The sequence below is a fragment of the Neofelis nebulosa genome, chromosome 7, assembly GCF_028018385.1.
Source record: "Neofelis nebulosa isolate mNeoNeb1 chromosome 7, mNeoNeb1.pri, whole genome shotgun sequence".
Lineage (NCBI taxonomy): Eukaryota > Metazoa > Chordata > Mammalia > Carnivora > Felidae > Neofelis > Neofelis nebulosa.
This window is the reverse complement of record NC_080788.1, coordinates 73,077,034-73,090,787: the sequence shown is the minus strand read 5'-3', so window position 1 is coordinate 73,090,787 and position 13,754 is coordinate 73,077,034. Positions and strand designations below refer to the sequence as shown.

The following is a 13,754-nucleotide window of genomic DNA, read 5'->3' as shown; positions in this document are numbered from 1 at the left end:
AGCATTTCTCAAGGTAAGATTTGATTTTACTTAAGGTTATCATTATTAGGGCCTTCATGCTCTAAACATTTGTTTATTCTGTTATGACTATGGCTTTGCTCGTCCTTTTTTTTTTTTTTTTTAGCTTATTTCCAAGGAAAATGAGACAAGCACATCTTAGATTAGATTTAACTGAAAACCTAGGGTGTACAGATAATTAGCCTATGTATTATGTAAGTGAAAACATCTCTAACTTATCTTTTAAAAGATATTTTATCAAACACAAGTGAACACAACTTTAGACTTTAGTAAAACCTCTTATATTAAGGATATAGAGTTCTGCCTTTTACACTCAAACTGTGAGGAGGATCATGGACTACAGAAATAATATTTGTAAAGAGAAATAAATAAGAAACTCCTACACGATGGTATTTTCCCCACAGCCCAATGTGCCTGTTCTGTTGAGAAGTTTTCTCAAAGTAATATATATAATAGATGTGACAGCAATATTCCTGTTTAAGAGGTAACTTCTAATGCAATTTTTTATCCCCTTTAAAATGGATTCTCCTAGGCTCAAAGCTGAGTGTGCTCCCATCATTTTAATAATTGTTTAGGCAAGTCCTATGACAATTACACCAAGTTTCCTCAAACAATCCTCCCCCCACGCCCCCACCAGCCCTCCCTATGTTCTGCTTGTTCATATACCCTTCACCCTTTGCTGTTATCACTGCTATGTGTGCTTGTACTTGAAAGTAAAAAGCAATTCCAGATTACAGCAAACTCAATGGCCTTGCTCCATAGTATGGCCCCGGCTGAAGAGACAGGAAAGGGGAGAAGCACGAATGACATCATGGGTTGAGATCAGGCACTACCAGAAGCCCAGCTTGTGTTTTAAAAAGAGGCTCTTAAACATGTTCCCAGCAGGTAAGTCTTCACTGGCTTGGAGAACAGGGAGGACTATTTGACAAATACCACTGTGTTTGAATTTCTAGAGGCTACCCAGGCCAAGAAGACATCCCTAAGAGAGAAAAAGAGACACATAAACTCAGAATTACAGCCTAGAGATATAGATATATATATACGTATATTTAAAGATACAGTCATTTTGAACTCTGTCATAAATAACTTCCTGGATAATTTCCTATAGCATTAAGAAGAGATGGTATCACCCAATAGGAATATAAGGGCAGTGGGCCTAAAAGATAGGTTCAGGCAATCCTAATTTACTGAACAGGATTTGACTCAGGAAATACCAATGCTTTGTTTCATGGGTATAGGTAAATCCCAGGAAAACTAGGGAGACAGGCAAAATCTTCAGAACCTCTCCCCTGCTCCCACTCCTGCCACACTTAGCACTTTATTGTGCTACTTACCACTTATCATTCCTCCTCAAATTCTAATTCCCTGAGAGGTCAGATTTGATCTAAGGAGATACTAAGCTAATATTCACAGTCACTAACAGCTTATTGTGGCGTCATTTTTAAAAGGGCATATGTAACTAAATGTTAAAGAACATCTGTAACAATGTGATATAAGCAAAAAGCGAAAACTGTTAATTATATCATCTTTGTCTACATGGCAAATGTAAGTAAGCTCCTTAAGCAGGGGAACTTTTCCAGTAGCCTCTACAATCAGACATCAGTATAGCAGTCTAGTCTACTTAAGATCAGGTGATCCTGATCCCATGCTCGGGGTTACCATGTCTAACACAGTTAACTTAGTCATATCCGAATTCTACAAAGGGGAACTATAAGCTCACCTGCAATGCTTCACCACACATTCATTGCTGCAGTACTCATTGTCCCAGTCCTTACTCACAACAGGAGGATTCTCACAACCGGACCTCACACAGCGAGGCTGGGGTGAGAGTGTCACAGGAGACCCACTCACCAATTCAACATCCATTTGAGACGGAGACTCCACCTGTGAGAGGAAGAGAGCACCAAAAATGAATTAGATTACTACTTACCTAACCAGCTAGTCAAATGCATTCTGGAACCCAGTGGAGCAGTAGGTATTACAGTCCTTCACATATGGAGGCAGAATTCTAATAGAGGAGTTCCTGGTCTCCCTTTCTTTATGCAGCTTTAGAACTTTGTCAAGCAGACTGACATGAAGATTCTTCCCATTAATGGAATGCTGGCCACATGCTAGTACTCTTTAATTTCATCTGTCACTGACTTTGTTCCACACTTGAATAATATTCCTTTGAAAATGTCAAAAGTACAATGGGCATAGTGTCTGGGTTACCTCAACTAAGATTGGGAGGACTAAGAGAAGACAAAATGTGGTGCCATTAGAAAAAAGGGAGATTCACAGTTTCTGCTGATGGGGGGGGCGGATTTTTCTTTAAAATGATTGCTTCATTAATTGTGGAGCTAGAGTCTCAAAACAGACTCACATTTTATTTAAAGTGACTACTGGTGATGTACAAGTTAAAACTAGGGTAAGTGGCACCTGTCTGTGTCTCTTTGGAAAGACTCCATGATATGAACCAATTTTTTTCTAGCTATATCCCCTGTCTATCCTCCCACTTAAAACATCAAGCTAAGCAGGCGAAAGGCAAGATATATGGAAGAACTTTTATCTCCAAAGTTTAGGATCCTTGGATAGACACCTGCTAACTCTATGCTTAGGCTGTGTTCCTTCTAGTAGAATGGCAGTATGACTTCAACTTAGTTAAGGAGTGGTCTGGGACAGCAGACCCTCCTAAATATTTCTCACAACAACACTACAGATTGTTGTGGGTAGGACAAGTCACAGTCGCAGGGAACTGCTACAGGATGTCTGTACTCCTGGTTGCCAGGCATTAAATGCTAGCAGCAACCTCCACCTTTATTGGATCAACCAAAAAATTAAACTTTTATACTGGTCTAGAGAAAGACTTAAAAACAGAGGCTTACCTCGGGAACTACATCCGTGATCATCTCACAGATTGTCTCAGGGGAGGTTTCCTCCACTGTATGGGCCTCAGGGCTGTTGTTCATAGGTCGCTCAGGACTACTTTCCACAGCTGGTGGGACTAAGGTAGTCTGCATTTTCAAAGTGGGTGGAGGCACAATCTTGATCTGCAGAGGAGGTGGCTGCTGCTGTAAATTGATTCGAACTTTCTGAGGTGGAGGCTGTTGCATGGCCTGAAGTGGGGGAGGCTGTTGCAGAATGGTCACTTGCTGCTGAGTGGGGGGCTGAGGCATCTGTTGCAATGGAGGGGGTTGTAGTCGGGGTGGAGGCAGTTGCATAGAAGCTGCAGCTGCTGCCGCTGCCTGCAACACTGACCGAGTGACAATCTGGGCTTGTTGACTGGGCTGGATAGTGGCTGTACTGGTCTGGCCTAGTTGGATCCCCCGGGAGGTCACCACTGTGGCTGGGATAACAGTAACCATCCCTCCTTGAGACATAGTAATAGAAGAGGGCAACATCTGTTTGGTAATAATCAACTTGGTGATATTGGGCTGACCCCCAGCCCCAGAAGATGCCTGATTTGCTACATAGGAGGAAAGAGTGGAGTTAACAACAATGGAAGGGGATAGGGCAGGGGGCTCTGTTGAGGCTGGTGCTGGAGATGCTGGGTCAACAGTAGCCATAGGAGGTGGAGAAGGAGTCTGTGATGGTGGTACTGGATCCAATTCTACTGTCTCCACAGTGGCCTAAAAGACCCCCCCCCAGAAAAGAAAAAAAAAGTCATTTGGAGATTTACTTTGTTCCCTAGAACATATTCACTCTAATCATCTCCCACTAAAAGACACATCACAGAGTGATAAGAAAGAAAGAAAGAAAGAGAAAGAAAAAGAAGAGAAAAAAAAAAAGAAGAAAGAAAAAGAAAAAAGAGCAACTGTGGGGAGTAATAGTAAATAAGGGGGAGAAACTCAGATTTTGGCAAGGTTTATAATGGAAACAACAGGGAACCTGCTCTATACTTTTGAGCTTTTAATACTGCATAGTAGTAACAAGTCACACAGGTTTTTGGTGGTATTTACTTCTTATAACTGCTAATAAATAGCTCCAAAAATCGTTTTATTGGTTTAAATAACCCTCTTACCTGACACTCTTGATTGTCTTTATATGCAGCCAGAGCCTTCAGATACTCTTTCTTGGCAGCTTCAGTTTTCCTTTTATATACCTACAGGAAAGAGAGGCTGTTTAAAGACTCCCCATACTCCTAGAAAAGACCTATAATTCTATATTATTTATCAATGAGTGACAACTCATTTAAATATTTACAACTCTTTTTAGTGAATACACTTCTGGAAGCTAGTAATCAAAACAACCTCCACGGCAAACTTTCTAGTGACCATGCACCTGAAGGTCAGCCAATCAGCAAATCTTTCCAGAGCAACTATACTTCTAAAGCAACACCAAACCATGCCCAGTTTTATAATAAAATCCTGATCCAAAAATTATGTAAGATCAGGAGTATGCTTAGCCTAACAAGTACATTCTCCTTAAGGAAAGTGGCAAATTATTTGCAATCATGGCCACAAGAATTCCTCCCATCTTGCATACTTCTTCCATCAAGGGCTGAAACCTACTTTCCCCTCCTTTGAATCTGGGATAGCCCTATGAATTGCTTTGACCATGAGAATGTGGCCTAAGTGAGAGAGACAGACTTTGCTCCTAAGTCAGCCATACTATAAACAAGCCAGCCTAGCCTTTTGAAGGATGAGAAGCTATGTGAATCAGGTTGTCTAAGCTAACAGGTAGCACCAAATTGTCAGATACAGGAGCAAGGTCACCTTGGCCAGCCACACTAGCTGTCATTTGGCTACAATCACAAGAATGAGCCCAGGCAAGAACATCAGGAAAACCATATAACCAATTTACAGAATCACAACAAATAATAAACTGCCACTATTTAAAGCTATTAAATTTGTGGTTTGTTGAGCAGCAATAGATAACTGTTATAAGTTATAATACATTTTAGCTTTTTGTTTCAATTAAGTAGCAGACTCACTTTGACATAAGACCTGGGGAATGTAGGGTAATGATAATTATAGCCATCTTCAATTTTAATTGTGTCTTATGTAGTATAATTTTCATTTATTTTTAAAATCCATATCAAATTTAGAGATTAACTATAGTTTTCAAGTTTATACTAAACCAATGTGAAAAATGTAAACTAAACCCTAAATTCAAACTTAGGGTAGTAGATTTTAGAGCTGCAGGTTACCGAGGAATGGACTAATTTGACAGAAAAAAAAAAATGGGCTTTAGTAAAATTAGATTTGGTGTTTTTACAAAAATTATTAATTTTTAGATGGGTATTTTGGATTCAGCGGATGGCTGCAACTTCTAAGACAAAGTATGATCTATGAATGCTATAAACAAAGAGCTGATATGAAATAAGAGCATTTAAAAAAGTTTAGAAAGGGGAACCTGGGTGGCTCAGTTGGTTAAGTGTCTGACTTCAGCTCTCAGCTCGAGTCATGATCTCACAGTTCGTGAGTTCGAGCCCCATGTCAGGCTTTGTGCTGACAGCTCAGAGCCTGGACCCTGCTTCAGATTCTGTATCTTCCTCTCTCTCTGCTCCTCCTCTGCTCATGCTGTCCCTCTCTCAAAAATAAACACAATTAAAAAATTTTAAAGATAAAAAGTTTAGAAGAAACTTCTAAAGCATTCACTATCCACTATCCTCCATGTTTTGCTCACCTGTTTTTGTTCCTCTCCCAGACTGTCCCACATGGAGGCCACAATTTTTGAAACCTCCCCAAAAGTGGCATTGGGATTCTGTCCCTTGATGGCAGCCTGTGTGTCACGAAAGAATAAAGCATATGCTGAAACTGGTTTCTGGGGTTCATTAGGATCTTTCTTTTTTCTCTTCTTTGGGGCCTTCTGCTTTTTCCCTGCTTCCACCACAACTGCCTTCTGGCTGGGAATTTGCTGTAGGGAAAAAAAAAAAGAGAATTACAAGGGGGAAGAAGGAAGGATCATGTCTGGAGAACTGTAAGAAAAGGACTTTTATACGGGGGAACTAACTAGACACATGGATGTAATTTTCAGAAATGCTAAAAAGAGGCAATAGGATTAAGACATTAGTAAAGTATGTGAGGACCAGTTAGAATGGGGATTGGGAAAAGCATTATAAACTGTAGATTGAGAGGCAGGACCCCATACCCAGAAAAGAGCAGAGGAGATGGCAGGGCAGGAGCAAATAATACTGAGTAGGCTCTGTATGCCAAGAGTTTTATCCCAGAATATCATGGCAGATTTGATTTTGGCAGGGAATGCCTCACCCTCCGGAAATCCTCAACACCATCCTCATGAAGTGAACTAGTAGGTGAAGGGGTGGTTGAAAGACGATCCTCAGGTGACTGGGCAGGTGGCAGGATGGTGCCACCCCCTAAGCTCAAACCAAGTTGAGAACTCAGTTCTGACTGATCAATGGTGGTCAACTGGCTATGCCCCATCAAGCCAGATGTCATGTCTGTCATTGGTACATCAATTGTAACAGGTGGGTTGGCACTATACTGAGTTCCTATAGAATGGTCCAAGTCCTGAGAGAAGCAGAAGGACTAATTAAACACTAAATATAAAAAAACACCACTCTTTCCCCCCACTGAATTCAGGACAGTTTATACTCTTGCTTACCCAAACTGTATCATCGTTTAAACACTAAACAAATAATTTGTCTACATATAATAAAGTACAGAAATTATTAAAGTCACTTCTTTGTATTCAAAAGCCTGTTCCAAAATAAAAACTAATCAGAGAAGTCTTAATTTTGGATAGTTTAAAGAACAAATAAGTTATTCAGTATCTGGAGGTGGTGATGACACATAGGGTAAAGAAAAACTTCCTCCCTGTACTCTCCTACAATAGTGGCTTTTAAAGTTGCAATACACAGGCAATCAAGAGTAAATAAGGCCAATGTTAGAGATGTATGGCATCAAATATAGTGTGAAGATGTGCTACTGATGAAATGTGCTGGAAGCCCAATACACTGATTTTTAACACATACTAATCCACAATTAATACATTTGGTTCAGACTGTTTTGGAATAAATCTCTCAACATGCTAGCTACCACACTCACATTTTAATCCTGGGCTATGAAGGCAACAATAGAAGGAAAAAAACCTTTTCCCCCCAAAGCCACAATCCTTTTCATATTAGGGTGAACACAGGACGTTTTATAATTTAAAACTAGTTTTCAAGTAAAATTGATTCAAATGATAAATTCCGTTCAAGGGAAATTAAGTCTTTGTTGGTGAGCCTTTAACCACAGAATGAGAACCAAGTAATACCCAAGTGTAGTAGGGAAGAGAGAGTCACTTTTAACTCCCTCAACATCATGCCCATGAGCCTGGGTAAGCTTGATAATGTCTTGCCCCTTACCATGGTCAAGCCCCCACTCAGGAGCCCCCCGCCCTGCTCCATCAAGCCATGGGTCATGCCCACAGGCATGTCCAATGTCTGGACCCCATATTGGGCTGAAAAGCTGCCATCCTGAGAGGAGGAAGGGTCTGCCAGGTCATCAAAGTGGCCAACCACATCTGAGACAGCCAGTGAGGGATCAGAATCCAAGGAGATAGGTGGGATTTCAAATTCCTCATCTCCCAAGCTTGGTGTATGGAATGTCTGTAGGGGGAAAAAGGGAAAAAAAATTAGTGGGAAGAGGAGGAACTGCATACTGCTAAGTGAAGAACATGGCTGGGTACTGGAGTTTCTCAGTGTACCTCTTTTCAGCCTGGATCCTATTTTTTATCAGTTTCTTTGGACCTATTTAATTTTGCAAATAAACCTCTCTTCCTCATACCTTTGGTCATATGACATATACAAGGCTGCCAGTATAAATCACAGTTTTCAGTTTTTTAATCTGTTTTTATCAATTGTCCTATCATGCTTACGGTTCTAATGAGTGACTCTCTTGGCACCACTAGTCCAAGGACCCAGTCTTTATAAATTGTTTTGCCTATGATGCCTAAAAACTCTCAAAAGATTCTAATAGACAGCAGTTGTTTTGCAATTATACACCTGAACTATTAGACCACAGAAATTCATTGTCAACCAGTTATACTTTTGACTGTTGTTTTAGGTTCCTTTGAAGCAAACCCTAAAAGGTACTGTCATGGGAATGATATCCTCTTCTAAAATATCTACACTTAAGAGTTCCATCTTAGAGATCATGATGTTAACAACCAGTTAAGATTCCCATTTGTACAGCATTTTTAGAAAACCCAACAATGCCAAGGTAAAGCTAATACTCAGGAGAAAAACCTTCACAAGAGCTACAGCCAAAAGGCAAATTGGTTCTCTAATAGATTCTTAATCTGGCTCTGACAGCCTTTCTGTAAGACAGGAAGAAAAAGAGTACTCCAGCTGGCTATAAAACCCAATCCCTTCATCTGAATTCAACTATAGTAATATACTCTTTTTATACTGAATGGATCCACCATTCAGGGAGCCGACAGGCTAATGTCTGAATGAAAATATATTAAATGCCATGGTTCCTTTTAGACATTAAAAAACTAAATTAGTGACATTTGCAGCAAGAGCATTATAATTGCAAGAGACTTTGGTGTCAGAGAAGGTCTAGGTTCAAGTTCCAGCTTTGCCACTTACTATATGATTTTGAAGGGGTTTTCCTCATCTATAAAATCAGAGTTGTAATGGTAATCTCCTTATATTGTTATTATGAGAATTAATGGGATTTAGTAACAAAACTTTTGTCACATTGCCTTATAATTGCTTAATAACTATTAACCATTGCTATTAACAATATTAATATCCTAATTATGATTAACTTGAGACCTACTAATCAGTTATCATAGATAAATGGAATTTTAGAAACTTTAAATTCTATCAGCCCACACATGGCATAGTAAATATCAACTGATTCTGATCAAATTCAATAGGTACCCACATTTTTTTCATGATTAAACAATGCATTCTTTAAGAGTTCCTCAAGGTTTTTATGGACCCACAAAGGGTCCCAGTAATATCACTATTTATTTTTTTAAGGTTTATTTAAGTAATCTCTACACCCATGTGGGGCTTGAGCTCCCAACCCTGAGATCAAGAGTTGCTTGCTCCTCTGACTGAGCCAGCCAGGTGCTACACCATTTTGATTTCAATGAAGACGTTGTTAGAAAAAATTATTTCCAGCTAGTAGAAACTAGGGGGAAAAAAAGTATGTCTGTGAAATGCCTAATCTTTCTGAATCTTACTGGTAAACTGAAAACAGTTTCCTAAAAGACAAAAATATGTATATAGCTACATTTCTACATTTTCATTCTCTAAGATCCTTACTATTTTACTTAACATGGTAAAAATTTGGTAGTTGTCTAGGATATAACATGAGAGTGGCACAAGGAACATAGGAGCCGGCAGTTCTTAAGGAAAAACTTAAAATCGACCCCCAAAAACTAAACATTTTTCAGTACACAGCTTACAATTCTTCTTACTGCGTGAAAGTTCTTAACTTACACTTTCTGAAATTTTAGTTTACGTAGGTTCATGTGACATTTTTCAGGAAGAGAGTACAAAGATTTCTACCAAATTTTCATGTGAACAAAGTTATGGGGATCGGAAAAAGGATCCACAGAAACATATACTAGATTAATAGTTGTATAATGGTAGTTTTCAGTTTTTTATAAGATACAGATTGCTTTAGCAAAGCAAAAGATGCCTATCTTTTTCTGCTTACCAGAACAAATAAAAAGGCAACTCTGCCAAGATGTGAAAATGATACTATTTGTTAAAAAGAACTAAAAAGAATAAAAATTCATATCCCAAACAAGAGACCAGTGTTCTGCAAAGGACTACCCTTCATAAACCATCTGGACTGCTCTCATGGATAACACTAAAAAACCAGACATGCAGAGATTCCACTGTATTAAATTAACAAGGCATTCTTTCTATGCACCACCCCCTGGAATGTGGAAACAGCTTTTCTATTCAGTATCCATAGCTTTAATGGGTTTTTTTTTTTGGGGGGGGGGGGGGCTTTGTTTTGCTTATGTTTGTTTCTTCCCTAAATAAGAAAAGTAAAATAATAGCAATGATCAAGAATACAGAGGGGTAAACCACATGCTAGAATAAACACAAGAGATTCACTTTAAATCTCTTTTACTACCACAAATGACCTTTAACATTATGGGGAAAAAACCAATAATGGATATCTAGTTGTGGGTCTACTACATAACTCACATATAAAACAAAGATACAACTGTAGCAAATATTAAAATAAAAACAAATAATTTCGACACAAAAGGAGAAAACAGGAACATGATGTAGCTACCCTCTCATTCAGCTTTCTCCCTCTGTGTTAAATTTGTGGGTCTTTTTGAGGTAAGAATCAGTTTGGGAATTATAGTTTATAAACAAGGATCCTCAACTATTTAGAGAACCAAAAAATTAAAAAAAAAAAAAATGATCTCTCTCTCTTTTCATATTTTCCCATGCCAAGACACACAACCCACTATTTCTTTAAGTAGTTTGTGTAGATTATTCATTTTAAAGAAACTTATTTTAATCCAACACCTATTTACTCTTAGATATACTGGCACTATGTATCATTAAAATAATTAATTGTTCTAAAAAGTGCTATAGTAGCAAAAATCTTAACTATTCAGCCTGAAATAATTAAGTGATTCTAATATTATAAGTACTTTTCCTAATTAAAAATAGGTATCTTTATATTATTTTTCTCTAAGTGCCCAAAGCCTAGTATCATTATGTAAGAGCCAACCTGAATGAGGGAAACAGACAGATTAAACTCTCTTCAGATAGTATAACTTTCCTATCTCAAGCAATGCTGTAACAAATGCTAAGCCTTCCTCTCTGGATACTTACTCTTTAGAAATTTTTACTACTATTTCTTATTTTATTGAGGTATAATTTGCATTAAATACACAAATTTAAAGTATATAGCTCAAAGAATTTTTACACATGTAGACATCCAATTAACTGCCACCCAGATAAAAATACAGAACATTTCTACCTAAAAGATTTTTTTATGCTCCTTCTGAGTCAATATTCTCTCCTTTCCACAACAGGTACAGTTATTCTGATTTCTATAAACATAGCATGACACTGTCTATTCTTTATTCATTAAAAAACTTATGTAGTGTCTACTCTTTTATGTCAGGCTTTTTACTCAACAATATATTTTTCATATCACCCAAGGTTCATTTATTCGTAGTTGATGACGTTTTCTATTGCTGTGTAGTATTCCTTTTTTCAAAGGTATCCATTTATAGACATTTGGGTTGTTTCCGGTGCTTAGCTATTATGACTAAAGTTGCTGTAAACATACATGTTTTTGGTTAATATATACACTCATTTCTCTCATGTATACCTCAAGGAGTAGAACTAAACTGGGTCACAGGGTAGGTATATGTTTATCTTTAATAGATAATGCTAGTTTTCCAAAGTGATTGAACCAATTTATACTTACATCAGTAATGATTAAGAGTTATCTACATACTTGCAAAGTCTTGTAATTGTCAGTCTTCTTAATTTTAACCATTCTAGTGGGTGTACAGTCATACTCATAATTTTAACTGGCATTTCCCTGGTGAGTGATGACGATGACACTCCTTCATATGCCTAATGGCAATTTGGATACCCTCTTTTGTGAAGTGTGTGTTCAGTCTTTTACCCATTTTTAGGTTGGATTCTTCCTTTTACTCTACATAAGCATTTGATATATTCTGAAAATGATGTGTATTAAAATATGTGTATTAAAATATCTTCTCCCACTCTGTGGTGTGTCTAGTTCATGTCTGAATGATGTCTTGATGAAAAGAAGTTCCTAGTTTCAATGAGGTCCAATTTTCCAGGTTTTTTTATGGTTAGTATTTTTGTGGGCATCTATCTTTTTCTGGCAAGCAAACCATAAATATCACTTTTTCCAAAAAACGATTTAAGTATCACCTAAGTTATATTTGGGGTAGTTCAAAAAAAATTTAAAAGGGGAAGGGAAGGTGAATAAGTAACGAGAACAACTGTTAACAATGACAGAGACCTAAGCTAAAGGAAGATACTGAAATTTAATTATGAGCTTCTTGGCAAAATAGTTTTGTTTTCTTAGTTCTTAAAGTCATAGAAACAAAGGATACACTCAAACCCGGGGAGTTTCTGGAGGCCAGTGTGAAATTTACCACACTCTAAATTTAAATCTGATTCAGAAGAAATTGGCAATGATGCACTTTCATGAGGATGAGGCCAATGTGAGGTTTACAACACTCCAAATAATGAAATTAAACCACGGGGGTATCATTCAGAAGAAACTGGCAATGAGACTGGAAAGCACCAAGGAGATTTCAGTTTTTTAATTTTTTCTAAATTTGTCGCTCATTTGATTAACTTTCCCCTCCTTAAGAGAATAATAAGCAATAATAGAAATAAAGAAATTTAACTAGCAACTATGCCTTGTCAATCTAGTTCTCGTCCATGAAAATATTGAAGTTTACTACAGGATAAGCATATTCAACAGCAATCGAAAAAACTGATGGAAGTGATTGACTTCACTTTTGGGGAAAAAATATTAAAATCCTCAAAAAACATTCTGGAAAGCTCAAGACTGCCGTTTTTCAAAGACTGGAAAATTTATTTTTGTCTGTTCCAAATCTTTCTCTTTCACCCTGCCTAAACAAGTGATAGGAACTTATGACAGTATTTTAAGCAAAACTTTTTCACAAATACTAAAAAGCACTTCACCATAACCATTATTTCTACATCACAACATCATAAACTATTATTACAGCCATTCGACAGCTAGGAAATTTGTGACAAAGGAGTAGTAACCTGCCCGAACTCTGAGTCACTGGCAAACAAACACATGTACTCAACCCCCTTCATGTTTTCTGGCAATTATTTCCTTTCATCTTGTCACTAGCAAAACAAACTTGTAGGTAAACATAACTACTTAAAAAAAAAAAATCCCTGAGTAGGAAATTTAAGCGAAATAAACACCCTACAACAGATAGTTTCAAGAATGAATACATGTGCACCAGTTAAGTAAACTCCCTCACCCCGATTTATCTTATATATTTTCCTCCCGCTGCGATCCCCCAAAATTCTTATTTCTCCCCAATGAAAGGAAACAATTCTACCCTGTCTTCCAATCCAAAATCACTCTGAGATGGGTTAACTCTTTCCAAAGTCCTGCTTTTCTGATGACAGCAGCTTCCCGGGCCTTCCCCTTAGTCTTCATAGGCTCTAGAAGCAGCTGCCACTGTTCTCTGAAGACCAATCGCGGTCCCTGGTTCCCAGCCCCCGAGGCACCCGCGTCCACGCACTCCTCCCCGCCGCCCTACCCCACCGCTGCCTCAGGCCCTCCCCCCACAGCGTCGGCAGCTCGTGCTCACCTCGGCCCCTGACAGGAAGGGGTGCGAGGGCCCTGTGATCGTCAGGTAATTGTCATTTCCTCCGGGAAACTGGAAACCAAAAGAAAGCCGCGGGGATAAGTTAGGGGGAGTAAGGAGTTAGCTTGGAGCGACGGATTCTGTCCCCGACATTCTGACAACACTCCCCAAACCCCGCTCTCTTCTCCCCTCCCGCCAGCCGCCTCTCCACCCGGCTTCCCGCCTCTGCTTCAACCCCGTCGGCCGCGCTCTCTCGCCAGCCTTCTTAATGCTAGGTTCCTACCTCCATCTTCACACAACGGCTACCACCGTCTCAGTCCCCTCATCGCTCCCACCGCCCCCACCGGACTCGGACTGCCGTCACTTCCGCAAGGACGTGCGTTGCTCTCCGTTGATTGGAAGGAGCGCCGTGGGGCTATTGCGAGTCGCGCTGAGAAGGCGGAGCGGACGGAAAGGATAGCTACCGCCCC

The 13,754-nt window shown here is 38.9% G+C and overlaps 1 protein-coding gene across 1 annotated transcript; it reads right to left on the bottom strand.

Annotated features, from left to right (window-relative positions):
• Nucleotides 1–276: 276 nt before the first annotated feature.
• Nucleotides 277–13,699, bottom strand: TOX4 (TOX high mobility group box family member 4). Its single transcript, XM_058738450.1, has 9 exons — nt 13,568–13,699; nt 13,288–13,356; nt 7,310–7,552; nt 6,210–6,470; nt 5,626–5,856; nt 4,019–4,099; nt 2,883–3,626; nt 1,739–1,902; nt 277–997 (listed from the first exon to the last, which is right to left on the bottom strand). Exons 1-9 carry the CDS (start codon nt 13,571–13,573, stop codon nt 937–939), a joined length of 1,860 nt encoding a protein of 619 aa, XP_058594433.1. The 5' UTR covers nt 13,574–13,699; the 3' UTR covers nt 277–936.
• Nucleotides 13,700–13,754: the final 55 nt, after the last annotated feature.

What these genes read in the sequence shown, in the direction of transcription:
- TOX4 (XM_058738450.1), bottom strand. An exon ending in TGGGAGAGGAACAAAAACAG is followed by an intron (nt 4,100 to 5,625) that starts GTGAGCAAAACA and finishes TCTTTCCTGTAG; the next exon opens with GTATATAAAAGGAAAACTGA. An exon ending in AAGACAATCAAGAGTGTCAG is followed by an intron (nt 3,627 to 4,018) that starts GTAAGAGGGTTA and finishes GGGGTCTTTTAG; the next exon opens with GCCACTGTGGAGACAGTAGA.